At 45.0% G+C, this 25,199-nt stretch overlaps 1 protein-coding gene across 7 annotated transcripts in view; it reads right to left on the reverse strand.

The window, feature by feature from the left end:
* tdrd3 (tudor domain containing 3) overlaps positions 1 to 25,199 on the reverse strand; it is a 183,913-nt gene that overhangs the window by 58,278 nt on the left and 100,436 nt on the right. For 6 of the 7 annotated variants that reach the window (XR_005463113.1, XR_005463115.1, XR_005463114.1 and 3 more), the window contains 3 exons: positions 23,240 to 23,365; positions 4,856 to 5,733; positions 2,198 to 2,323 (listed from right to left, as the gene is read on the reverse strand). Coding sequence is in view for 3 of the 7 variants with exons in the window: in XM_038817691.1 (XP_038673619.1) it covers positions 2,198 to 2,323; positions 4,856 to 5,733; positions 23,240 to 23,365 (1,130 nt within the window). In the remaining 4 variants the exon portion in view is untranslated. The remainder of the gene's footprint in view (positions 1 to 2,197; positions 2,324 to 4,855; positions 5,734 to 23,239; positions 23,366 to 25,199) is intronic. The other variant, XR_005463116.1, reaches the window with a different exon arrangement.

Genomic DNA, 25,199 nt, shown 5'->3' on the forward strand with positions numbered 1-25,199 from the left:
GCACTGTGAATTTGTGCTGCCTTGTAAATAGTAGAAAGGCTTTTGTGGGGATGGACCAATTTCTGGCCAATGGTAACCGCTAGGATGTTGTTGATGTGGGAATCGAGCAATGGTAATGCCTTTGAATGTCATGGGGAGATACTTTGATTCGCTCTTATTGGAAATGGTCAATGCCGAGCACTCGAGTGATGTGAATGTTACTTGCCATTTATCAGATCAAGCCTTCGTGTTATAGAGACCTTGCTGAATGCAGACACGGGCTGTTTCAGTATTTGAGGAATTGTGAACACTGCAATTATCAGCAACATCTCCACTTCTGACATTATGATAAGGGTAAATGATTGATGAAACAATTGAAAATGGTTAGACTTAGGAAACTAGCCTGAGGAACACCTGCAGTGATATCCTAGGGTTGAGATGATTGGCCTCCAACAACCACAACTATCTTTCCTTTGTGCTAGCTATGGATCTAACCAATGATGCATATTCCCAGTTCGCATTAACTTCAGATTTGTTTGATTCCACTTTTGGACACCGTTTGAATTGATCTAATGTTAATGCTTGGGTCAAGGCGATAATTTTCTCTCTCCTCCCCACTCTTTTCAGTATGTGTTCAGCTCACTACAACTTCTAAGCATCACTCCTAACTTCCTTGTCATACCTGACCAGAAAGGCTATTCAGTGCTCTAATTCCTTAACCGACATTCAGGATGTTGATATTGCCCGAAACCAGAGACTTTTCTGTTGTTCCAATTGTAAGATTTGCACATCACAATGACAATATAAAAAGAGTAGCTACATGTCAGGAAGATTTTATGCAGGTCAGAAACCGATGGCTTGGCTGAACAATGAGCATGAAGATAAACATAAAAAAGGTGTTTCCTGCTGAAAATGAGTGTGTACCTATATCACATAAATCTTAACTCACAATAAGCATTTGAAGTAACAATGATGTCAATCACATGGAATAACTCCACATGTATTAACATTATACTCTCAGTTCCCTAGGTTATACAGAAGGTAACAACCAGTTTTGAATTATTGCCTCTATTTTCAGAGCATAAAAGTGACGACAAAAAGGACTGAGGATTTAAGTATAAAACTGAGTCTCATTCAAAGGGCTACTGTTAATGGCTAACATCAGAGATCAAATTTCAAAGAGTGACAAAACATTTCCAATAATACATACTTTAAGGTAGTGCTACAATCCTCATCGATACTGAAAACTTAAAAAATAAATTCAAACTTTCAATTTATAGCTGAAAGGATGATTCAAGAATTCACATTTTAAGACTGTTACTGATAAGCAGTACTAAATAAGCACTATTGCTATAGGTGACCTACAACTATAAACTACAAAACAGAGCTTTACCCATTTGACACATACACTTCACACTATCCCTTAAGCAATCATTTGATGTTCTAAGATCCAGTCCAAAAAGTGATTCTTAGCTCCCAAGGGTTTATATCAATTATTTTCCTTTCCCCAGCTACAGTAGTAACTTTTAACCTCTGAATGGTCTTTCATAGTGAGGGTTTTTCCTTGTGATTCTCCCCACAGTGCAAGCGAGGCAAATCTTTGAGCCTCATTTCAAATTCTCATCCATTTGGCTTTTTGGCTCCAAGTGCGAGCTCCCATCCACATTCCTGCATGGTGAAACACAGGGACTTTCAGCATCTAGCTGCTCCCTCTCCCAGAACCTGGCAGACTGCCCGTGTCTGTGGGCTTCAAGGATAGTTTAGAAACCCCTCTCCTCTTAAACCCCATTTCTATGGCAGTGTGAATCCAGGGCACGTATCCAGATAAAAATGTTGATTAGAGATCCTTGAAACCCCAATTCTCTTTAATCTTGGAAGTAAATGGACAGTTTAAAGCATAACTAACTCTTTACAATCCAATGTTCTCAACGCCTTCCTGGTACTTTGGAGACTAGGAGTCCAACCAACCTAAACAAATGCTGCCATTGTATCCAAGTGTGAACACCTTACATCACCTTTCCAGCAGAACAACCCAAGCCTCCTTTGAATCTCCAAAAGTCACATCATCCAGGCCTATTGATATAGAGATAGCAGAACAGGTTACATACCCCTCATTGTTATCCTAAATTAAAATTCATAGTCCTGAAATGTAACTATCTTATAAACCTCATTATCGGCACAGCAGAAGCACCAAATAAAGATTCAAATAGATACCCACCCAGAATTCCTCCTGAAGTGGTTTTATATTACTTAGTAGTACTTCCTCATAGTTGCCGTAGCCTCTGAACACAACAACTGCCGTCACTCCGGAAGGGTGAAGTGCCTTGATGACTGCCCGATAAAACTGCAACAAAGGGAGCATAATTATGAAAAATCTAAGCTGCAAGGACCAGAAATGAAATTAAGGGAACATAATATCATTCAAACACTAAATACTGGATCATCAGGTCATTATACTAACAAGGATTGCTTTTTCTAAATCCATAAATTTATGAAGAATTGTAACTCCAATTCAGTACCATTGAGCTTTCCAGATCAGAGATAATAATAAAAAGTAATATGTACTAAACGTAAACTATATGTACCACAAAAGACAAGTGAACATTTAAGAAAAAGATTCAAGCACAATAGGCAACTGGAAAAAAAATATCTCCCAGGTTGATTTCATTCAACATCAGAATTGATCTTTTACAAGCATAAATGCGATGCAGTACTATATGAATTAGGAATTTATATTTTTATCTTGAGGACTAACCTTCTTGGAAGGAAAAATCCAAACTAAGGACACTGAAAGGACTGCTACTTATGACCATCTTGAAAGCTCAGCTACCACATGTTAAGAACCACAAGATGGTCAAGATCAATAACAAGAAGCTTTACAATTCGTGTTTGCTGGTAAATGAACAACTAGAGTAAAGGGACAATACTGTGCAGTCCTAAGATTGTAGGTTTATGAGGATATTTAGAAGCATTGAGCATTGTAAAGAGTTATTATCTAAGCTTTCTGCTGGAACTGCTGTTTTGAAAAAAAATTTTGCTTTTGGACTGTAGCTTTTAGCAGGTTGAGGATTGTAATATGATCACAACAATCCTTATCCTGAAAACTAATTGTTATTTCTATAAGTGAAGGAAGATAGCTCGAGACTTGAAGCCATCTACAGTGTGTTTTTTCCTCATTCCACTTTGAATATACAAACATCTTCTGCAGTTTCTATTTTCAGGATTAAACTTTGCTAAATTCAAATTTAATAAATTTTCTAACATTCAGTTTTATTATTTTACTTTTATTTCTCGTCTGTTAGAATTAGGGAAATATTGAACTAATATTATATTTACAGAGAGTATACTCGTTTTCTTCCAAGGTCCATAGATTACATCATTAAACATAGAATCAGAAAATAAGAACAGGAAAATATTGTGTGATGATGACAAAGCAGACAAGGTCTGTGCCTGGACACAGAACTTGCCATGTTTATAAAGGAGTGAACGATTGTCAGTTCCGGTTTTGGGGTACATCCCAAGGGTTTGGTTCATTCCTACCGTAGAATGACTAAAGTACACCAGACAGCTGTACAAGCATATGTGAACAGGAGATACAAGGAATTGGTCGCGTGTTCCACCCAAGGGTCACCCAATTAATATAATTCACAACTGTTCCTTGTAAACTGCTACTCAAATTGTATGCATTAAGTTTCATTTGAATTTAAAATAAAGCTAACTGTTCGCAACACAGGATCAGTTCAAACTACTGATCAACCAATCTAAAGGAACTACATTTAGCACACAATGATACTTTCAACACGAGGATGCAGGAATGAGGAAGTTTGCATTGAACATACAGTTACTTTACTAAAATAGGGTTTGATGAGATTTGTTGTGATTGAGGTCAGGCGATTAAAGCTAGAGGCATTGATCATATTTAAATCTTTTTCTTGCTCCCAGTCCAAGTTACCTAGAGCTCAGAAAACGTGCTCCCCAATAAAGGAGCAGAATGTTAATTTGGGACAGACCATCAATTTGGGATTGAGCAATTTGAGGTGGATGGCATAAAAGGTCTTTCGTAAAAGGAAGAAACAGGGTTTCTTGGAGGTTATTTTAGCAATTTAAAAGATTTGAGAGTTTCACTCCCAAGTTAGAGGACAGAGCAAGCACTATTCATATCCCACTTTTCATCTCTATGCCCATAACCCAATGGATATTTAAGTACGTTTCAAATGTGATGAGGATTTTTGCCCCCACAAGCCTTTCAGGCATTGAATTCCAGACATTCACCATCCTCTGGGTGAAAAACACACTCCTTAATTTATCTCTGATCCTTCTACCAGTTACTTTCCTTCTTTACCTTCTGGTTAAACATTTCTCTGCTCGGGGAAATAGGTCCTTCCTGCCCACCCTATCCAGGCCTCAATAATTTTATGTACCTCAATTAAATCTTCCCTCAGCCTCTTTTGGTTCCAGCTGTAGCTCACTGTTGAGAGCAGTTGGTGGTGCATTAGACTTTCACTCTGATTTTTGCATTTGTACTTTACCCAAAAGTGGATGCAAGATTTTAGTAAATTGCCTTTTTAGGACAAGATTGCAGAATGAAACAGATGATTGACAATTTAAGCCGTTTCTATCCAGTTGGTAATATGTATGACTCCAAAGCAGATTCTACCCAAAATTTGCCAGCCTTTCACGAACTGTGAAGCAACAGAAAGTCAACAGGGCATTGTGTTTTTCCTGAGGGTAGACTGTTGGAGAAAGATAGAGGAACATTTAATTGTGTTGCATCTGACTTGGGAATATTGAATACGGACACTTGGCACCCAAAATGGCACAGGCGTCCATTTCCCAGCACAATGGTGAGCACAAAGATATTTTTAACCAATCTTACCTTGTTATCTTCCCAATAAAGAGCTAAGCACTGATCCCCTGGTCTCCAATCACTAAAGTGTGATTTATTTGACACTGCTGAAGAAGGGTAATCAGTCTCATAAGATTTTTCCCATGTTCTTTCTGGTTTAATTGGTCCGGTTCTTTTCTTTGACCCTGAATCATAAATTCCATTATTGTTCTGAGAATATTCTGTAAGTTTTGACTGGCTATGTTCTGTTGATTTTATAGGTCCTGTTCTTTTTCTGAAAAAGGGGTCTTCTACTTGTCCATTAGATATGTTACATGCATCAACAATTCGTGCACAGGTGTTGTCAATGTGTAGACTGAAGTCCCTTGAGTTTTTCACATTTCCAGAGATTCCACTACCTATTACTTGAGATAGTTCCATACCTTTCCGTTCATTGAAAGTACTATAATTATGTCTCTGATTTTCAAATTTTGCTCTCTGTTGACTGCCGTAATCCAGCTGATCTTTTTTACTCTGGCTGCCTTTAAATTCCATTGAACCTGGACCATCTCCTAATTTATTTGTTTGGCTCTCTCCTTTGGCTTTTCTATTTGTCTCATTCCCGAAGTGAATCATTTGTTGCTCATGGTCTCTTAGCCTTTCATTCCCAGAGTAATGCTTGCCACCTCTTCTCCCATCGTCCAGCCACTGGACATTTCCAGTGAAATGTTGCCTTTCAGAACCTCTGCCCCGCTGTGGACCATAGTTGTCCAAAGCTTGTCTTGCAATTAGATTCTCCCTTTGGAAGCGAGGTGGTCTGTCATGTTTTTGAGGTCGATCATTATGCCAAGGGGCATTCTTCTGTTGAAAGCCCTTCACAACAATACTTTTATCAGTGCTTGATTGATGTGGATGTTGCATTTTTGACTCTAAGAAACAAACACAAACAATAAAGTAAGATTTAACTTTTTAATCACTTTCATCGATTTGTTCATTTTACAAATAAACATGGTAGAGAATATACCTCAGAAAACCTGCACACTATTTCCAGAGTGTCTCCCTCCATCACTCCCTTTCCACCAAGTGCATAATAATTAAGTTAAATGTGTAATCTTACAGTTTTATGTGAGATGAAACTTCATATTTAATATGACTTTCGTAAGACTCTGAGATGTGTCAGCTTTATGATCTTGAAGTTGTCAGCAAGCTAAATTTGAACTAAAATTTTCGACTGACTTGTGCATCCCTTACCTCCTTTTGCTTGAACATTGGTGGCTGCGCCTTGCATTGACTTGGGCACTTTGGATTGGAACCACCACCCTATCGTTTGATAATGTTTCCCTTGGCAGGTTGATGGAAAAAGTGAAGGCGCATGGGGTTCAGGGTGTACTAGCTAGATGTATAAAGAACTGGCTGGGCAACAGGGGACAGAGAGTAGTGGTGGGAGTGTCTCAAATTGGAGAAAGGTGACTAGTGGTGTTCCACAGGGATCCATGTTCAGACCACTGTTGTTTGTGATATACATAAATGATCTGGACGAAGGTATAGGTGGTCTGATTAACAAGTTTGCAGATGATACTAAGATTGGTGGAGTTGCAGATAGCGAGGGGGACTGTCAGAGAATACAGCAAAATATAGATAGATTGGAGAGTTGGGCAGATGGAGTTCAATCCAGGCAAATGCAAGGCGATGCATTTTGGAAGATCCAATTCAAGAGCGGACTATATGGTCAATGGAAGAGTCCTGGGGGAAATTGATGGACAGAGAAATCTGGGAGTTCAGGTCCATTGTACCCTGAAGGTGGCAGCACAGGTTGATAAGAGTGACCAAGAAGGCATACAGCATGCTTACCTTCATCGGACGGGGTATTGAGTATAAGGGTTGGCAGGTCATGTTGCAGTTGTATAGGACTTTGATTAGGCCACATTTGGAATACTGCGCGCAGTTCTGGTCGGCACATTACCAGAAGGATGTGGATGCTTTAGAGAGGGTGCAGAGGAAGTTCACCAGGATGTTGCCTGGTATGGAGGGTGCTAGCTATGAAGAAAGGTTAAGTAGATTAGGATTGTTTTCGTTGGAAAGGCGGAGGTTGAGCGGGAACCTGATTGAGATCTACAAAATTATGAGAGGTATGGACAGGGTGGATAGCAACAAGCTTTTTCCAAGAGTGGAGGTGTCAATTGCAAGGGGTCACGATTTCAAGGTGAGGGGGAGAAAGTTTAAGGGAGATGTGCGTGGAAAGTGTTTTACGCAGAGGGTGGTGGGTGCCTGAAATGCTTTGCCAGCGGAGGTGGTAGAGGCGGGCACGATAGCATCATTTAAGATGCATCTAGACAGATATATTAACGGGCGGGGAACAGAGGGAAGTAGATCCTTGGGAAATAGGCGACAGGTTTAGATAAAGGATCTGGATCAGCGCAGGCTGGGAGGGCCGAAGGGCCTGTTCCTGTGCTGTAATTTTCTTTGTTCTTTGTTCTATCACCCTCCTCAAAATCCAACACTTTGGTCATGATTTTAAAATGTCCTCCTTCAGCTTCTCAGCCATTACTATCTGGTTTCATCTCTGTGAAGGTTTCTGGTACATTTTGAGATTAAAGTACTACATAAATACAAACTATTGTTTGTAATTAATGATCATCCTTCTCATGTTAGGTACAACAGTCTGAGCAAAGGGTTTCAACTGCCCTGATCTTCCACAAACCCATGTCGCAAGGCCATGGAAGAAAAGGGAGGGCCGAGATATGAAGTTGGCTAAGTGAAGATGATGTTGAAAGGCTGATGAAATGAACACAGCTGGCAGATGAAAGCAACACCGGGGAGGGAGTGGCATAGTGCTATTGTCACTGGACTGTGATCCAGAGACCCAGGGTACTCTGGGGACCCAGATTCAAATCCCGCCACAACAGATGGTGGAAATTGAATTAAATAAATATCTGGAATTAAAAGTCAAATGATGACCATAAAAAGCCCACTGATTCACAAATGTCCTTCAGGGAAGGAAATCTGCGTCCTCACCTGGTCTGGCCTCCATGTGACTCCAAATCCACAGCAATGTGGTTGACTCTGAAATGGCCTAGCAAACCACTCAGTTGTATCAAACAGCTACCAAGTCAATAAAAAGGAAAGAAATTAGACAGACCACCTAGCATCGACCTGGGCACTGGAAATGACAACAGCAAATCCAGCCCCGTCGACTGTGCAAGTCCTGCTTATAATTTTGTGCCACAATTGGGAGAGCTGTCTCACAGACTAGCCAAGCAACAGCCTGACATTGTTAAACTCACGGACCGAGAATCAAGGTCACCATCACCACCCCTGAGCATGTCCTGCCAGATCCACCAAAGGTGGTGTATGGGTGGATTCAAACAGGTCTAGAAACTTGAAACTGGGCATTCACGAGGTGTGGGGGACCATCAGCAGCAGCAGAATTATACACAACCACAATCTGAAACTTCATGACCCAGCATCTCTCCAGTCTACCATTACCATCCAGCCAGGGGATCAAACCTGATTCAATGAAAAGTGCAGGGGAGCATGCCTTCACAGCTCATTAACCTGTGATTATCCCTCTCTCCAGTAACTCCGTCTGGACCTGTAGACTTAATTCCTTGCAAAGACTCACATTCAAAGTATCGTATTGCATCTTTGACTTTGTCTACATATTTGTTTCTGAAACCCACCTCTTCATTCACCTGAGAAAGCAGCAGTGCTCCGAAAGCTAGTGATTCGAAACAAACCTGTTGGACTTTAACCTGGTGTTGTAAGACTTCTTACTGACCTCATTTTTAGGTATTCTAGGCATGGTGAAGCTATAAGACAGGATTACTTGCGTATCAAACTGCGGAGGGAGCATGTGATAGACAGAGTTAAGCAATTCCACAACCAACGGATCAGATCTAAGCTCTGCAGTCCTACTATCAAGTTATGAATGATGGCGGACGACTTCCGGTGTGGACCATGGAGTAAGTGGTCACACATAAGGCAGCTCCTGCCCAAGGTTACAGAAAAAAGCTCTTTTCAATCAATACGGGGTGGAATTTTGATAAAAGATGTAGGTGAATGTTGGAGGAGTACTTTCCCCCAGGAATGATATGTCTCTTGGTTATCAGACCCGGCAGAAAGAGTGAGGGATTTGGCTGGAGCTGCAGCAAAGACAAAAGCCTCTTCAAGCATGCACGTGGGAGAAGGGCAAGGTTAAAGGCTTCAAACTGACTTCTTGGTCTTTATTAAAGCTGAATTCCAGCAGCAGAGGGAACTGCGGAAAGATCTCACAAGGTCCATTGAAGCAGTGGTGACGAGACTTCCGGTGGCGGCCATGGAGGAGTAGGTCGCGCATTTGGCACCTCCCATCTGGAACGGACTCTCGGACCTTTTTTCAGGAGTTTTCACGGACATTTTGGGGCAGATTGGTGAAGCGAACACTGCCAAAAGGATTCCCTCTCTGTTGTATAGATAGTTGGCCGGGTGAAGCGTTTAAGTCCCAACAGACAGAAGCGTGCGGCGTGGGGGCCGAGGCACGGCATGGCGGCCGGTATAGACCAGGGTGCATGGGCGCAGTAGCAACAGGAGTTCCTTAGGGGCTGCTTTGCTGATCTTAAAAAGGAGATGCTGACCCTGATGAAGGCATCAATAGACCAAATGATCGCAACTCAGGCGACACAAGGGAAAGCGATTAAGGAGATGGAGAAAAAGCTATCCGACCATGAGGACGAGTTGGTCGTATTTGGCCCTTAAGGTGGAGGCGCAGGATGACCTTCGCAAGAAGTGGCAGGAGAGGCTGGAGGACTTAGAAAACAGGTCCAGGAGACAGAACTTGAGAATTGTGGGCCTCCCCGAAGGTGTGGAGGGGTCAGATACGGGAGCATTCGTGTCCAAGATGCTGGAAACGCTGATGGGGACGGGGGTATTCCCTCGACCACTGCAGCTGAGCCCAAGACGAATGAACCACCGAGGGCCATGGTGGTGAGATTTCATCGCTTCTCAGACAAGGAACTTGTCTTGCGGTGGGCAAAAAAAGAACGGAGCAGCAGGTGGGAGAACAGCGTGATATGCATCTACCAGGACCTGTGTGCGGAGCTGGCCAAGAGGCGTGCTGGATTCAACCGGGTGAAGGCTACCCTCTTCAGCAAGGGGGTGAAATTTGGGATGCTACACCCAGTGAGGCTATGGGTCACGTACAAGAAACGGCAGCACTAATTTGAGATGCCAGATGAGGCGTGGTCATTAGTCAAACAAGAAAAGCTGGACTCGAATTAAAGGACAGTTAAGGTTTGGTGGAATGCGGCGGTGGGGCTGTGTCACACGGTAACGTTTCTAATATAAGATTGTATACAATGTTGGGTGTGTGTAAGGGCTGTGGTGGTGGCTGGAGGGTGCAGTGTTTTCGGCAAAGTTGAGATACGGGGGGCGGGGGGCCTGTACTTACTGCGAATTTTCCGGAAGTTGGAGCCTTGGTTCAACAAGTATCTCCTCACGGGGCAATGTTAGTGTCTTCTGTTTATTTTTCGTTTCGTATTACTTACTCACTGGGGCTGGAGAGGTAGTTTAATTGGTTTATTCATGTGGGGAAGAGGGGTCCGGACAATGAGGCGACAGTCTCGGCACCAGGGGTCAGCTGACTCGGGAGCGTAACGGGGGTGAGCAAGTGCTCAGCTGGTGCTTGGCGGGGGGCGGGGGGTTTTGGGTCATGGGGCTATTGAGGAGGGGGGACGCTGCTTTGCTGACAGAGGAGGTATCAATTTCGGGGTACCAATTGAGGGTCGGGGCCGGTGGATCCCTGCAGGGGCGATCGAGGAAACGAAGGGCACAGGCTCGAGGTTGGCCAAGAAAAGGCGATGGCTAGTCGGCAGGGGTTAGCCCCCCCCCCGTCCAGGCTGATCACGTGGAATGCGAGGGGTTTGAATGAGCGGGTCAATAGAGCGCGGGTGTTCGTGCATCTAAAGGGGTTAAAGGCAGACGTAGCAATGCTTCAGGAGACACATTAAAAACTGCCAGATCACACGAGATTGAGAAAGGGATGGGTAGGCCAGGTGTTCCATTCAGGGCTGGATTCGAAGACCAGGGGGGTAGCAATTCTTTTTTTTTATAAATTTAGATTAGCCAATTATTTCTTCCAATTAAGGGGCAATGTAGCGTGGCCAATCCACCTACTTTGCACATTTTTGGGTTGTGGGGGCGAAACCCACGCAGACACGGGGAGAACGTGCAAACTCCACACGGACAGTGACCCAGAGCCGGGATCGAACCTGGGACCTCAGCGCCGTGAGGCGGTTGTGCTCACCACTAGGCCACCGTGCTGCCTTGGGGGGTAGCAATTCTGATCAGTAAGGGTGTGGCATTCGAGGCTGGTTGAATTGTGGCAGATAAGGGGGGCAGGTATATAATGATAAGTGGAAAGTGGGAGTGGGTCCGGGTGGTGTTTGTGAACGTCTGCGCTCCGAATTGGGATGATGTGGAATTTATGAGACGCATGCTAGGCAAAATCTCGGACTTAAGAGTCACACAACCTGATCATGGGGGGAGACGCCCCTGAGGCGGGGCTACTGAGGGAGCGGCGGAGTTTGAACTGCTGACCACAGGGAAAGCAGTAGCACAGCTGAGGAAGGCAAGGGGGGGCAGTCTATGAGTATGGGGAGAAAGCGAGTAGAATGCTGGCACACCAACTGCGAAGGAGGGAGGCGGCCAGGGAAATCGGGGGAGTAAAGAATAAGGAGAGTAACACAGTCTTGGATTCGGAGGGGGGGGAAGGAGTTCAATAGTAAATGGAGCGGAAGGGATGAGGCAATTTTTGGACCAGTTGAGGTTTCCAAAGGTGGAAGAGGACCTGGAAGGGGCTGGGGGCCCCTATTGAATTGGAGGAGATTGTCACGGATATAGAGGGCATGCAATCGGGTAAAGTCCCGGGGCCGCACGGTTGCCAGGTAGAATTCTATCAGAAAACTTCGGAAATATTGAGCCCACTCCTGATGAGGACCTTCAATGAGGCTAGAGAGAAAGGAACCCTCCCCCCAACAATGTCACAGGCCTTGATCTCACTCATTCTTAAACGAGGGAAGGACCCAGAACATTGCGGGTCACACAGGCCGATTTCGCTTTTAAACGGGATGCCAAATTGCTAGCTAAGATTCTGGCCACTAGAATCTCGCCATACATGGATGATTTGCTCCTGTACATTTCGGATCCTGTGGAGGGCATGGGGGAGGTTCTGCGGATCCTGAGGGAATTTGGTAATTTTTCAGGGTACAAACTGAACATGGGAAAGGGCGAGTTGTTTGTGATCCAGGCCAAGGGGCAGGAGGAGAGACTGAAAGAGCTGCCGCTCAGAATGGTAGAGAAACATTTTCGTTACCTGGGTATACAGGTGGCCAGGAAATGGGATGCCCTGCACAGGCTCAACCTGACCCGGTTGGTGGAGAAAATGGAAGGGGACTTTAAAAGGTGGGACATGCTCCTGCTGTCACTGGCAGGGAGGGTGCAGACCGTGAAAATGACTGTCTTCCCCAGATTTTTGATTGTCTTTCAGTGCCTCCCCATCTTCATCCCCAAGGCCTTTTTTAAGCGGGTGAGTAGGATCATTACGGGCTTTGTGTGGGCGCATAAGATCCCGCGAGTAAGGAGATCGCTGTTGGAGTGCAATCGGGCGGGAGGGGGCGGGGGGGTTGGCGCTGCCGAACTTTTGCAACTACTACTGGGCAGCCAATGGGGGGGGGGGGGGGGGGGGGGGGTTGTGAGATCGCGCGTGACAACGGACAATCGGTCGAGTCCACCCACGGCGAGTGACGAGGCCGCGCACTGCGAGACCGCGACAGCGGGAGCGCGCGGGTGCGACAGCGAGCGGGTGCGACAGCGAGAGCGCGCGGGTGCGACAGCGAGCGGGTGCGACAGCGAGAGCGCGCGGGTGCGACAGCGAGAGCGCATGGGTGCGACAGCGAGAGCGCATGGGTGCGACAGCGAGAGCGTGCGGGTGCGACAGCGCGCGGGTGCGACAGCGAGAACGCACGTATGAGTGTGAGATCGCGCATGAGAGAGTGAGAGCACGCGGGAGAATGAGAGCATGCGTGAGAGCGAGTATGTGCACGTGTAGAGTGAACGCCAGTAAATTTGTGCATCACAGGTTAAAGAATTCTCAACATCAACTTTAAATTCACCTTGTATCTGTTTGAATCTCGGTTCACTTCTTGTGCTTTCACAACTGCTGCATTACCTCACACTTTTCCAAATTAAACTCTATTTGCCATTTCTCTGCCCACTGAACCAAACAATTGATACCATTCTGGAGGTTTTTTTAAAAAAGATATTTTATTCCAAATGTAAACAGAAACAGCAAAACAACATCCCTAGAAAAGAAAGTTAACAGTTGTGCATTTATCATCATTCTAGAGTTGTCAGCTATCCTCTTCACCATCAACTAAACTGTCAATTTTCATGTCATCTGCAAATTTCCCAATCATGCCACCCACTTTGAAGTCTAAATCAAGGGCCCCAACACGGAGCACAGTGGAGCACCCCTGAAAGCCACCTTCAACAGCCTCGGATACAATCCATCGGGCCCTGGTAATTTACCCACCTTCCAAGATGCCAGACCCTCTAATATTTCCTGTCTCACTATGCTTATTGTATCTAATATTTCACACTCCTCCTCTTTAACTAAAATGTCTGCATCATCCCTCACTTTAGTGAAGACAGAGACAAGGTACCCATCGAGAACCCTGTCCGCATCCTCTGAATCAACCCACAAATTACCATGTACATTTCTGATCGGCTCTACCTTTTCCTTAGTTATGTTCTTGCTCTGAATGTATTGGTGAAATATCTTTGGATTTCCTTTGATTTTACAATCCAATGTTTTTCTTATCCTTTCTTTGCATTCCTAATTTTCATATTTACTTCACCCCTGTACTCTCAACAGTCCTCAGATTTTTTACAATACTAAGTATTTTGTGCCTGCCACAAGCTTTCGTTTTCGGCTTTATCTTGCCCTGTATGATTCTGGATAACCAAGGGGCCCTAGATTTCACAGTACCACCCTTTTTCTTTGTGGAGACATGTCTATACTGTGCCCTAGAACTTCAACTTTGAATCCCTCACACTGCTTTGACACCGTTTTTCCTTCTGGTCAGGTCACCTCTTAGCTTTGTAAAATTTGGCTTCCCCCAATTTAGAACATTTCTATCTTTGTCCTTTTCCACAACGATGCTAAATCTAGCTATATTATGGTCACTATCTCCAAAATGGTCCCCCATTGCTACTTCATCCATTTGCCCTGCTTCATTTCCAAAGACCAAATCCAGAATTGTACCCCTTTCCTTCGGCTTAATACGTGCTGGTTAAAAAAATTTGCACGAATGCAGTTCAAGAATTTGGTGCCCTCATTGTCCTGCACACTGTTCATGTCCAAATTAATATCGGGGAAGTCACCAACGATTATGGCCCAATTATTTTTGCACTCAAATCTATCTACATATTTGATCTTCGAACTTCCTTCCACTGGGGGGTCTACAGTATACCCTTTTTTTATTTCTGAGCTCGACCCATATAACCTCATTAGGTGTTTCACTCAGTATATCCTCCAACATTGCAGCTGTGATTGATTCTTTATGGTCACAAGTAGGCTTACATTAACACTGCAATGAAGTTACTGCGAAAAGACAAATAATTCTACACCCCCAACCTTTATCCCCCTCCCTATCATACCTGAAAACTCTATATTCAGGGATGTTGTGCTGCCATTTTTGCCTCTTCTTAAACCAAATTTCTATTATAGCAATGATATTATACTGCCATGTATCTATCCATGCCCTCAGTACAACACTGCCAAATTCCTGTGCTGCACACTTTTTAAACTGTGCTGCTGGTTTTTCAGAGTCAATCACTAATTCTCCATCTCCTGTTTCCTGCTCTGAATTTGCCCTCAGGTTCCCAGTCCCCTACCAATGTAGTTTCAATACTCCCTCACACCGCCCCCCCCCCCCCCCCCCCCCCCCCCCCCGCCCCCAACAGCACTAGCAAATATTCCTACAAGGATATTATCTCAGTCATATTCATGTGCAGATTAGCCGGCTTGTACAGATCCCACCTTCCTTATAACTGGTCCCAATGCCGTAGAAACCTGATGCCCTCCCCTCCAGCTGCATGTTTAATCACATAATTCTCCTGTTTCTATACTCGCTTGCATGTGGAACTGCGACTAATCATAAGATTACTGTTTTCATGATCCTGATTTTCAATCTCCTTCCTAGCTGTCTAAAGTCTGCTTCCAGGATAATCACCTTTCCTACCCAAGTCATTGGCACCACCGTGGACCAAAACAACTGGCTGATCACTCTCCCGCAGAAAACTGTCCCGTAACCACTCCACGACATCCTTGACCTTGGCAACACCCTATACAGGAGTCACATCTACAGCCACAGAAATGCCTGTCTGGTCCCATAACTAACGAGTCTCCTGTCACTACTGTTCTTTCGCTCTCCTTTCTCCACTCTTGTACGTGCCAGCGAGTGAGGAGCAGCAGGGCTGTCGACAGCGAGGGAGGAGCAATGTTGCCATTAACAGTGAGAGGCCATAGAACATACAGTGCAGAAGGAGGCCATTCGGCCCATCGAGTCTGCACCGGCTCTTGGAAAGAGCACCCAACCCAAGCCCACACCACCCTATCCCCATAAACCAGTAACCCCATTCAAACAACACTAAGGGCAATTTGGGACACTAAGGGCAATTTAGCATGGCCAATCCAGCTAACCTGCACATCTTGCGACTGTGGCAGGAAACCGGAGCACCCGGAGGAAACCCACGCACACACGGGGAGAACGTGCAGACTCCGCACAGACAGTGACCCAGCCGGGAATCGAACCTGGGACCCTGGAGCTGTGAAGCAATTGGGCTAACCACTATGCTACCGTGCTGCCCACTGAAAGGGGCAACACAGGTGGTGAAGGTAGTCAAGAAGGCATACGACATGCTTGCCTTCATTGGCCGGGGCATTGAGTATAAGAATTGGCAAGTCATGTTGCAGCTGTATAGAACCTTAGTTAGGCCACATTTGGAGTATAATGTTCAATTCTGGTCGCGACACTACCAGAAGGATGTGGAGACTTTAGAGAGGGTGCAGAACAGATTTACCAGGATGTTGCCTGGTATGGAGGGCATTAGCTATGAGGAGCGGTTGAATAAACACGGTTTGTTCTCACTGGAACGACGGAGGTTGAGGGGCGACCTGATAAGAGGTTTACAAAATTATGAGGGGCATAGACAGAGTGGATAGGGCTTTTCTCCAGGGTAGAGGGGTCAATTACTAGGGGGCATAGGTTTAAGGTGCGAGGGGCACGGTTTAGTGGAGATGTACGAGGCAAGTTTTTTTTTTACACAGAGGGTAGTGGGTGCCTGGAACTCGCTGCCTGAGGAGGTGGTGGAAGCAGGGACGATAGTGACATTTAAGGGGCATCTTGACAAATACATGAATAGGATGGGAATAGAGGGATAAGGACCCAGGAAATGTAGAAGATTTTAGCTTAGACGGGCAGCATGGTCGGCACGGGCTTGGAGGGCCGAAGGGCCTGTTCCTGTGCTGTACTTTTCGTTGTTCTTTGTTTGTTCTTTGAATCTAACTATAGGTTTCACCCTTCCAGGCACGAAAACATTAAAGTTAACACACTTTTTTTTTAAAAATTTAGATTAGCCAATTATTATTTTCCAATTAAGGGGCAATTTAGCGTGGCCAATCTACCTACTTTGCACATTTTTGGGTTGTGGGGGCGAAACCCACGCAGACACGGGGAGAACGTGCAAACTCCACACGGACAGTGACCCAGAGCCGGGATCGAACCTGGGACCTCAGCGCCGTGAGGCAGTTGTGCTAACCACTAGGCCACCGTGCTGCCCTAAAGTTAACACACTTAAAATTGCACTTATTTCTAATGTTTACCATTATAAATAAAAATCCCTTAAAACTAGCTTTATTTTCCTAAAAAGGCAATCGAGAACAAGGCATCAGGAGTAGATGGAATCCATGCTGGAGCACTAAAACATGGTGGAGAAGCACTTTTGACATGAATACATGACCTAATTTCCCTTATCTGGAAGGGAGGGAATATGCCAAAATTATGTGGATCAGAGATGCCATAATCATGACCATCTTCAAGGAAGGTAACCAGTTTGACTGCAGTAAATGCAGAGGAATTTCCCTGCTGCTGGCCACAGGGAAGGTCATCGCAAGAGTCCTCTTTAATTACCTTCTCCCTGTGACAGAAGACCTCCCAAGTCCCAAATCGGATTCTGCCCACTAAGTGGCACAAAAGAAGTGATCTTAATCATATAGCAACTACAAGAGAAATGCAGGGAATGGTACAAACATTGGTACAGACATGGCTTACTTTGACCATAAACGTCTTCGACACTGTCAACCGCGAGGGATTACGGAGCACCCTCCTCTGTTCAGGGTGTCCCCAACAGTTTGTCACCATCTTCTGCCTACTCCACGATGATATACAAGACATGATTCTGACCAACCTATCTATCACAGATCCAATTCACGTTCAGAACGGGGTCAAGCAATGCTGTGTCATTGCATTTATGCTCTTCTCAATGTCCTTGCTGCAAATGCTTCATCTCCCCTTCAGCTAGCTCCCCATTGGAATGGACCTAAACTACAGAACAAATGGGAATTTGTTCAACCTCTACTGCCAGCAGGCTTGATCCATGGTTGTCCCTCTCCAAGTCATTGTCAACACCTTCACTGTATGTATTTGAGAGCACGGGCCTTACACTAAACATCCATAAGACAAAGGTCCTCTGCCAGCCTGCCCCACAACACTGCCACCCCCAGCTATCCCCCTCTGCGTCCATTATTAAAATCCAAGATGAGGTCTTGGACAACATGGACCACTTTCCATATCTTGGGAGCCTACTGTCAACAGGGACGGACAGCAACAACACGGTTCAACAACGCCTTCAGTGTGCTAGCACAGCCTTTGGCCACCTGAGAAAGAGAGTATTTGAAGACCAGGACCTCAGACCCGGCACCCATCTCATGGTCTACAGGGCACTACTGATACCCATCCTTCTATTTGACACAGAGATGTGGACTATGTGCAGCATACATCTCAAACCTGCAGAAGTATTCCCCAGCACTACCTCCACAAGATTCTGCAAATCCATTGGTAGGATAGGCACATGAACATCTGTGTTCTTGCTCAGGCCAACATCAGGCCAGGAATGTGAATCATTGGCGATAATGGAGATTGGCTTCAAAATTGAAAGAACTGGGCACTAAATATACATGGGCACATGGTATTCAAGAAAGATAGGGAAGGAAGGAAAGAAAGAAAGGAAGGGTAGCAATATTGATCAGGAAATATTACAGTGATGGAGAGGAAATGTCTTAGCGGAATCAAGGAGAGAACCGATTTGGTTACAGTTAACAAACAACCCAAGGTGTCATTATACAACTGAAGTGTATCCTGTGATTCCCCAACCAGTAGGAAAGGTAGAGGACCGAATTTGCAGGGACGTTAGAGATGAGAGAACCATAAAGTAGTGAAAATAAATATATTTCAAACATCCTAAATTGGACTTGCGTAGTAACAGCACAAGGGCAGACAGGGGAAAGAATTTCTGAAGTCTACCGAGGAGCATTTCAGTATATTTCAGGCCCAGTGAGGAGGGAGGAAATGCTGGATCTGGTTCTGGGTAATGAGGCAAGTTAAGTGAATCAAGCGTTAATATTGGATGATTTAGGTAAAGTGAACTTTGCATCATAAGGTTTAGATTAGCCATGAATAAGCAATAAGCAGTCCAGAGTAAAATACTCAACCGGAGGAGGGACAATTTCAGGGGATTGATTACGTAGGAGCAAGACGAAGCAGGAAAGGGGGTTTATGATAGATGTTGTTAATACAAATGAGGTGGAGATGCCGGCGTTGGACTGGGGTGGGCACAGTAAGAAGTCTTACAACATCACGTGACGAAGGAGCTGCGCTCCGAAAGCTTGTCATTCCAAATAAATCTGTTGGACTTTAACCTGGTGTTGTAAGACTTATAACAATACAAATGAGCGTGCAGACTGTAAAGATGACAATCCTCCCTAGATTCCTGTTCATCTTCCAGTGCCTCCCGATCTTTATCCCACAGTCCTTCTTCAAAAGGACTGGCAAAATCATCATGAGCTTTGTCTGGGCGGGAAAATCCCCGCGGGTGAAGAAGGCGATGTTGGAGAGGAGCCGCAGCGACGGAAGGCTGGCATTGCCGAGTCTGATCAACTACTACTGGGCGGCTAACATAGCCATGATAAGGAAGTGGATGGTGGGTACGGGGTCTATCTGGGAGCGGGTGGAGGCGGCTTCGTGCAGGGGCACCAGTTTGGCAGCCCTGGTCACGGCTCCCCTACCGCTGTCGCCGGCCAGGTACTCCACAAGCCCGGTAGTGGAGGCGGCCCTGCGGATATGGGGTCAGTGGAGGAGGCATGTAGGGGAGGTGGGTGCGTCTGTCTGGGCTCCAATATGTGATAACCATCGATTTGCCCCCGGGAACATGGATGGGGATTTCGATCATGGCGGCGGGCGAGGGTGAGGAGGGTGGGTGATATGTTCCTGGAGGGGAGCTTTGCGAGTTTGAGGGGCTTGGAGGAGAAATTTGGTACGATAAAGGGAAATGATTTCAGGTACTTACAGATGTGGGACTTAGTCCGCAGACAGGTCCCATCCTTCCCACGCCTCCCGCCAATAGGGATCCAAGACAGAATAGTCTCTAGAGGAGAAGGAGGAGAGGGTAGAGTCTGAGATATTTATAAGCTGCTCATGAAGGGGGAAGAGTCCCAGATGGAGGAACTGAAACTCAAATAGAAGGAGGGGCTTGGCGGGGAGATGGAGGACGGGCTGTGGGCAGAAGCCCTGAGTAGGGTAAACTCAACCGCAATATGTGCCAGGCTCGGCCTGATTCAAATTAAGGTCGTTCACCGGGCCCACATGACGGTAGCTCGGATGAGCAAATTCTTTGGGGTAGAGGATAAGTGCGCTAGATGCGGGGGAGGACCAGCAAACCACGTTCACATGTTTTGGGCATGTCCTAAGCTTATGGGGTACTGGGAGGGATTTGCGGGGATCATGTCCCAGGTGCTAAAAACAAGGGTGGTGATGAGTCCAGGGGTGGCAATTTTTGGGGTTTCGGAAGACCCGGGAGTCCAGGGCGAGAAAGAGGCCGATGTTCTGGCCTTTGCTTCCCTGGCAGCCCGGCGACGAATACTGCTGGCATGGAGGGACTCAAAACCCCCGAAGACCAAGCTATGGCTTTCGGACATGTCAAGTTTGCTGGATATGGAAAATATTAAGTTCGCCTTGAGGGGATCTGTACTGGGGTTCACCCGAAGGTGGCAATCATTCATCGACTTCTTCGCGGGAGAGTGAACGTCAGCGGGGGGGGGATTAGAATAGAGTAGGAGGGATAAATAGGCTGGTACTGTCGATGGGAGAGGAGCGGGTTTGTGCAGTATGGTTTGATTGAAGTATTGATTTTACGTTGATGTTTGCACATTTTTGCCTTTTTATGGGTTTTTTTGTTGTTATCTGTAACTGTTTACAATGCCGAAAAATACCTCAATAAAATTGTTTGATAAAACAAAACAATACAAATGTGCACAGTAAGAAGTCTTACAACATCAGGTTAAAGTCCAACAGGTTTGTTTCAAACACTAGCTTTCGGAGCACTGCTCCTTCACCTGAGGAAGGAGCAGTGTTCCGAAAGCTAGTGTTTGAAACAAACCTGTTGGACTTTAACCTGGTGTTATAAGACTTCTTACTGTGCTCACCCCAGTCCAATGCAGGCATCGCCACATCAATACAAATGAGAACCAGGCTGAACACAAAACGTTTAGAAGGGAAGTGACAAGGAAAAGAAGGGGGGCAAAGAGAGAGCATAATGTACTATCTAACAAAGGGGAATCCAAAGGTTTACCATCAGCATATAAATGGTAAAGAGGTAGTAAAAGGGTGCTTTAATCCTCTTCCAAGGAAGAGGATGTGACCAAAGTAAGAATGAAAGAGGTATTTGAAAAATAAACTAGGCTAAGAATCAATAAAGCAGAGGTACTAGAAAGACCTGATGTCCTTAAAGAACCTGATTCAGTCACGAAGGCCAGATAGGATGTGTTAAAGGAAGACGAGAGACGTCAGGGTTGAAATTGCAGATGTACAAAGACAGTTTTCCAATCCGCCTTGGATACAGAGGTAAAAATGTAATCAAAGTGTAAGAATAAGTCCAGCAACCAACGGTGAGCGGCATGTTAGCACAGTGGTTAGCACTGGTGCTTCACAGCTCCAGGGACTTGGGTTCGATTCCTGGCTTGGGTCACTGTCTGTGCGGAGTCTGCACGTTCTGCCTGTCTCTGCGTGGGTTTCCTCCGGGTGCTCCGGTTTCCTCCCACAGTCCAAAGATATGGATTAGGTGGATTGGCCCTGCTAAATTGTCCTTAGCATCCAAAAAGGTTAGATGGGGCTACTGGGATAGGGTGGGGGTGTGGGCTTAAATGGGATGCCATTCCCAAGGGCCGGTGCAGACTTGATGGGCTGAATGGCCTCCGTCTGCACTGTAAATTCTGTGTAAATCAGTCGGTTTAACCTCGGTGCATTCAGGTCAGAGTTACGTATCATTTAAACAATTATTGATTATTTAAGGAAAGCCAGCACAGATTTGTTAAAAGTAAAATATTCTGACCAACTTGATTTAGTTTTTTTGATGAGGTACCAGAGGATTGATAAGGACAATGGTGTTGATATAGTGTATTTGGACTGAGTAGTTACAATCTGGAATGCACTGCTTGAAAATATGGTTGAGGGTTCAATTACGGTCAAAATAATCACGACTGCAAATTTGTTGAACAAATGCTACTTTGATCATTGAAGCCCGACTTAGATCGTTTTAGAACAGATAGCTCAGAATCAGCATTCACTTGTTCATCAGGTTACCGATGTGAAATGTAATTATTTCATATATTGCTATCATGATTTTAAGTAGGTATACACACATGATAACTGAGGAAGATCATCATATTTTCATTTTACAACGAACATACTGCTTATCTATTTTCCCATCCTTAAAGAAATCCCGAAAACACAGGTTTGCATTTTCTAACAATGTAAATTAGCACCTGTAACCATAGGATTACCTCCCAAAATGTGAGAGATCAGAGTGGTATTTAATTTCAGACTTCTGTTGATTCTAATGCACAAGCTCAATAAATATTCATGTTTGGGTCACATTGGTCAGGAAGAATGCCTGGCATCAAACAACTCAAAACGATTTATTTTATTCTTTCATGCATTGGCAAAGCCAGCATTTGCTGCTCATCATGAATTGGCCTTGAGGTGGCAGTGGTGAGCCTCATTCACGAACCATTGCAATCCATCATGGAGGTATACCTACAGTGCTGTTAGGGAGTTCCAGGACTTGGCCCAGTGACGCTGATGGAGTGGTGATGTAGTCCCGTGTCAGGATGGTGAGTGGTTTGGAGTGGAACTTAAAAGGTGGTGGCGTTCCCATGCATCTTCTGCCCTTGTCCTTCTAATTGGTAGAGGTCGTGGGTTTCGAAGATACTGTTGAAGGAGGTTCAGTGAATGGCTGTAGTATATTCTGCATACAGTACACATTGTGTGTTGGTGATGGAGGGAATGAATGTTTAAGATGGGCAGCACAAGTGGCTAGCACTGTGGCTTCACAGTGCCAGGGTCGCAGGTTAGATTCCCCACTGGGTCACTGTCTGTGTGAGTCTGCATGTTCTCCCCGTGCCTGCGTGTGTTTCCTCCGGGTGCTCCGGTTTCCTCCCACAGGCCAAGGACTTGCAGGTGAGGTGGATGGGCCATGATAAATTGCCCTTATTGACCAAAAGGTTTAGGAGGGGTTATTGGGTTACGGGGATAGGGTGGAAGTGAGGGCTTAAGTGGGTCGGTGCAGACTCGATGGGCCAAATGGCCTCCTTCTGCACTGTATGTTCTATGTTCTATGGTGAATGGCATGCCAATCAAGCAGGCTTTGTCTAAGCAGAACCTCTGGTGTATTGTTGGGGCTGCACTCATCCAATTTCAAGTGGAGAGTATTCCATCACACTCCTGACCTTTGTCTTGCAAATGGTTTGAAGAGTCACTTGCCACAGGATTCCCAGCCCGTGACCTACTCTTGCAGCTACTGCATTTATATGGGTAATACAGTTAAGTTCCTGGTCAATGGCAACCCCAGGATGTTGATATGCTGATGCTGGGGTTGATCAAGGAAAATTATGGATGGGCAATAAACGCTTGCCTCTCCAGCAACACCCATATCCCATGAATTCGTAAGAAAAATCTCAATTCAACATAAACTACTTATTATTTTCAAAGAATCTTCAATTAGACAGGTTCAGAAGCAACCTCCAGTTTAAACATTCTTCTCCCTCACACTGCAAACAAAACCCACCTTCAACACTCAGCGAACTCATCTTTGATTCTAAGAAGTCAAACAACGTGCTGGGTGCAGATGGTCTCGCATTTGCTAGATCGTCATCTTCTTCAGGTCTTGATCGGCCTCGACCTCGTCCCTTTCCTAATCAATATCAAACAAAAGAAAGTTTGTCAATTAAAAACAAACACATTAAATACACACTACATTAAGTTTGAATACATGTACAAATTAAACACAATTTGAAACAAATTTCTTGATGCCACAAATCTGATGGAACCTTGTTTAAATAAAACTGGTTCCTTGAATTACACAGCAGCAAAATTCAAACACCTGGTGCAGTATTCAGCCAGAGAGATCAAGCAGTTACCCCTCATCCATATCATTGTTACCTCTCGACTTGACAATTCAAATGTTCTCCTGGTGGTGCTCCAAACATACATCCTCCATAAATTGAACTCAGAGAGGAAGCTCTGCTCCCCATATTCTAATTCACAAATTCCTGTTCACCCATGTTCACTTCCATACAATGGTACCCGCTCTAACAATGTCTCAGATTTTAAATTTCTAATCCTTCTTTGCATATCGCCCCATGGCCTTAATCCAACCTCATCCAATAATGTAAAATTGATTAGCTATTATGGAGGTATGATTGCAGAGAAACCAAGTTTGGGGATTAGATATCCCAGGACATGACGTTCAGAACAGGCAGGCAAAACTGAAAAGTGGAAGATGGTGGTGGGATGCAGTGTCGAAAATAAAGGATAAGGTAAGAGTGAGAGGAAGAAAGGATAATAAAGGATACGGTGTGGATGAGAGGAAGAAAGGATGAGGGGAAGAAAGGATCCTGACTTGGAGAATCAAGGTGTTGAAACAACTCAGCCAGTAGATACAGTATTATACTAATGGGTGTTAGGTCAGGCAGGCGGGAGGATTGAAGAAAAGATAAATTTAAAAGCACAGAAATGTCAGTAAATAAGTGATTGAACGAAAATAATACAGAACATGGGACAGGAGGCTTAAAGGTAATGGGACATTACTAACCAAGACGATATCAGTGAAAAATAGAAAAAGGTTAAAGCTATATCTGTGCAGAGCAGTCACTATAAAATAGGCAATTTAATAGCAAAGATAAAAGTAAATGGGTTAAATTTAATGGCAATTAGTGCCTGTGGGAGAGAGCAAACTATGCACCACGTAGAAGCATGTCCAATCCACAGATTCAACCAACGTTTATCACACTCAACATGGGGCAGCACGGTAGCATAATGGTTAGTACAATTGCTTCACAGCTCCAGGGTCCCAGGTTCGATTCCCGGCTTGGGTGTGCGGAGTGACCAATGTTGGGAATTAAATATTCTCAGGTACTTGACTAATAGAACTGAAAAGCAAAGTGGAAAAAGATGAAAGTAGCTCTCAGAGAATGGATGGAACAAAGACCATAAAGAAACAAGGCCTTAGTTCAGTAGCCACTCAGAATCAATTTAAATGGATGTAACAAATGACAAGGGACAGAAAACAATTGTGGGATTTAGAGTTGGGCAGAGATATGATTCATGCAACAAGGATAATATGCAATTTCACTCAGTCCTGCTGTGTTCATAGAATCATAGAATTTACAGTGCAGAAGGAGGCCATTTGGTCCATCGAGTCTACATCGGCTCTTGGAAAGAGCACCCCTACCCAAGCCAACACCACCACCCTATCCCCATAACCCAGTAACCCCAACCAACAATATGAGTAATTTTGGACACTAAGGGCAATTTAGCATGGCCAATCCACCTAACCTGCACATCTTTGGACTGTGAGAGGAAACCGGAGCACTTGGAGGAAACCCACGCACACACGGGGAGAACGTGCAGACTCCGCACAGTGACCCAAGCCGGGAATCGAACCTGGGACCCTGGAGCTGTGAAGCAATTGTGCTAACCATTATGCTACCATGCTGCCCCATGTTGAGTGTGTATAAGCATTGGTC

The sequence above is a fragment of the Scyliorhinus canicula genome, chromosome 14, assembly GCF_902713615.1.
Source record: "Scyliorhinus canicula chromosome 14, sScyCan1.1, whole genome shotgun sequence".
In the NCBI taxonomy this organism is placed as follows: domain Eukaryota; kingdom Metazoa; phylum Chordata; class Chondrichthyes; order Carcharhiniformes; family Scyliorhinidae; genus Scyliorhinus; species Scyliorhinus canicula.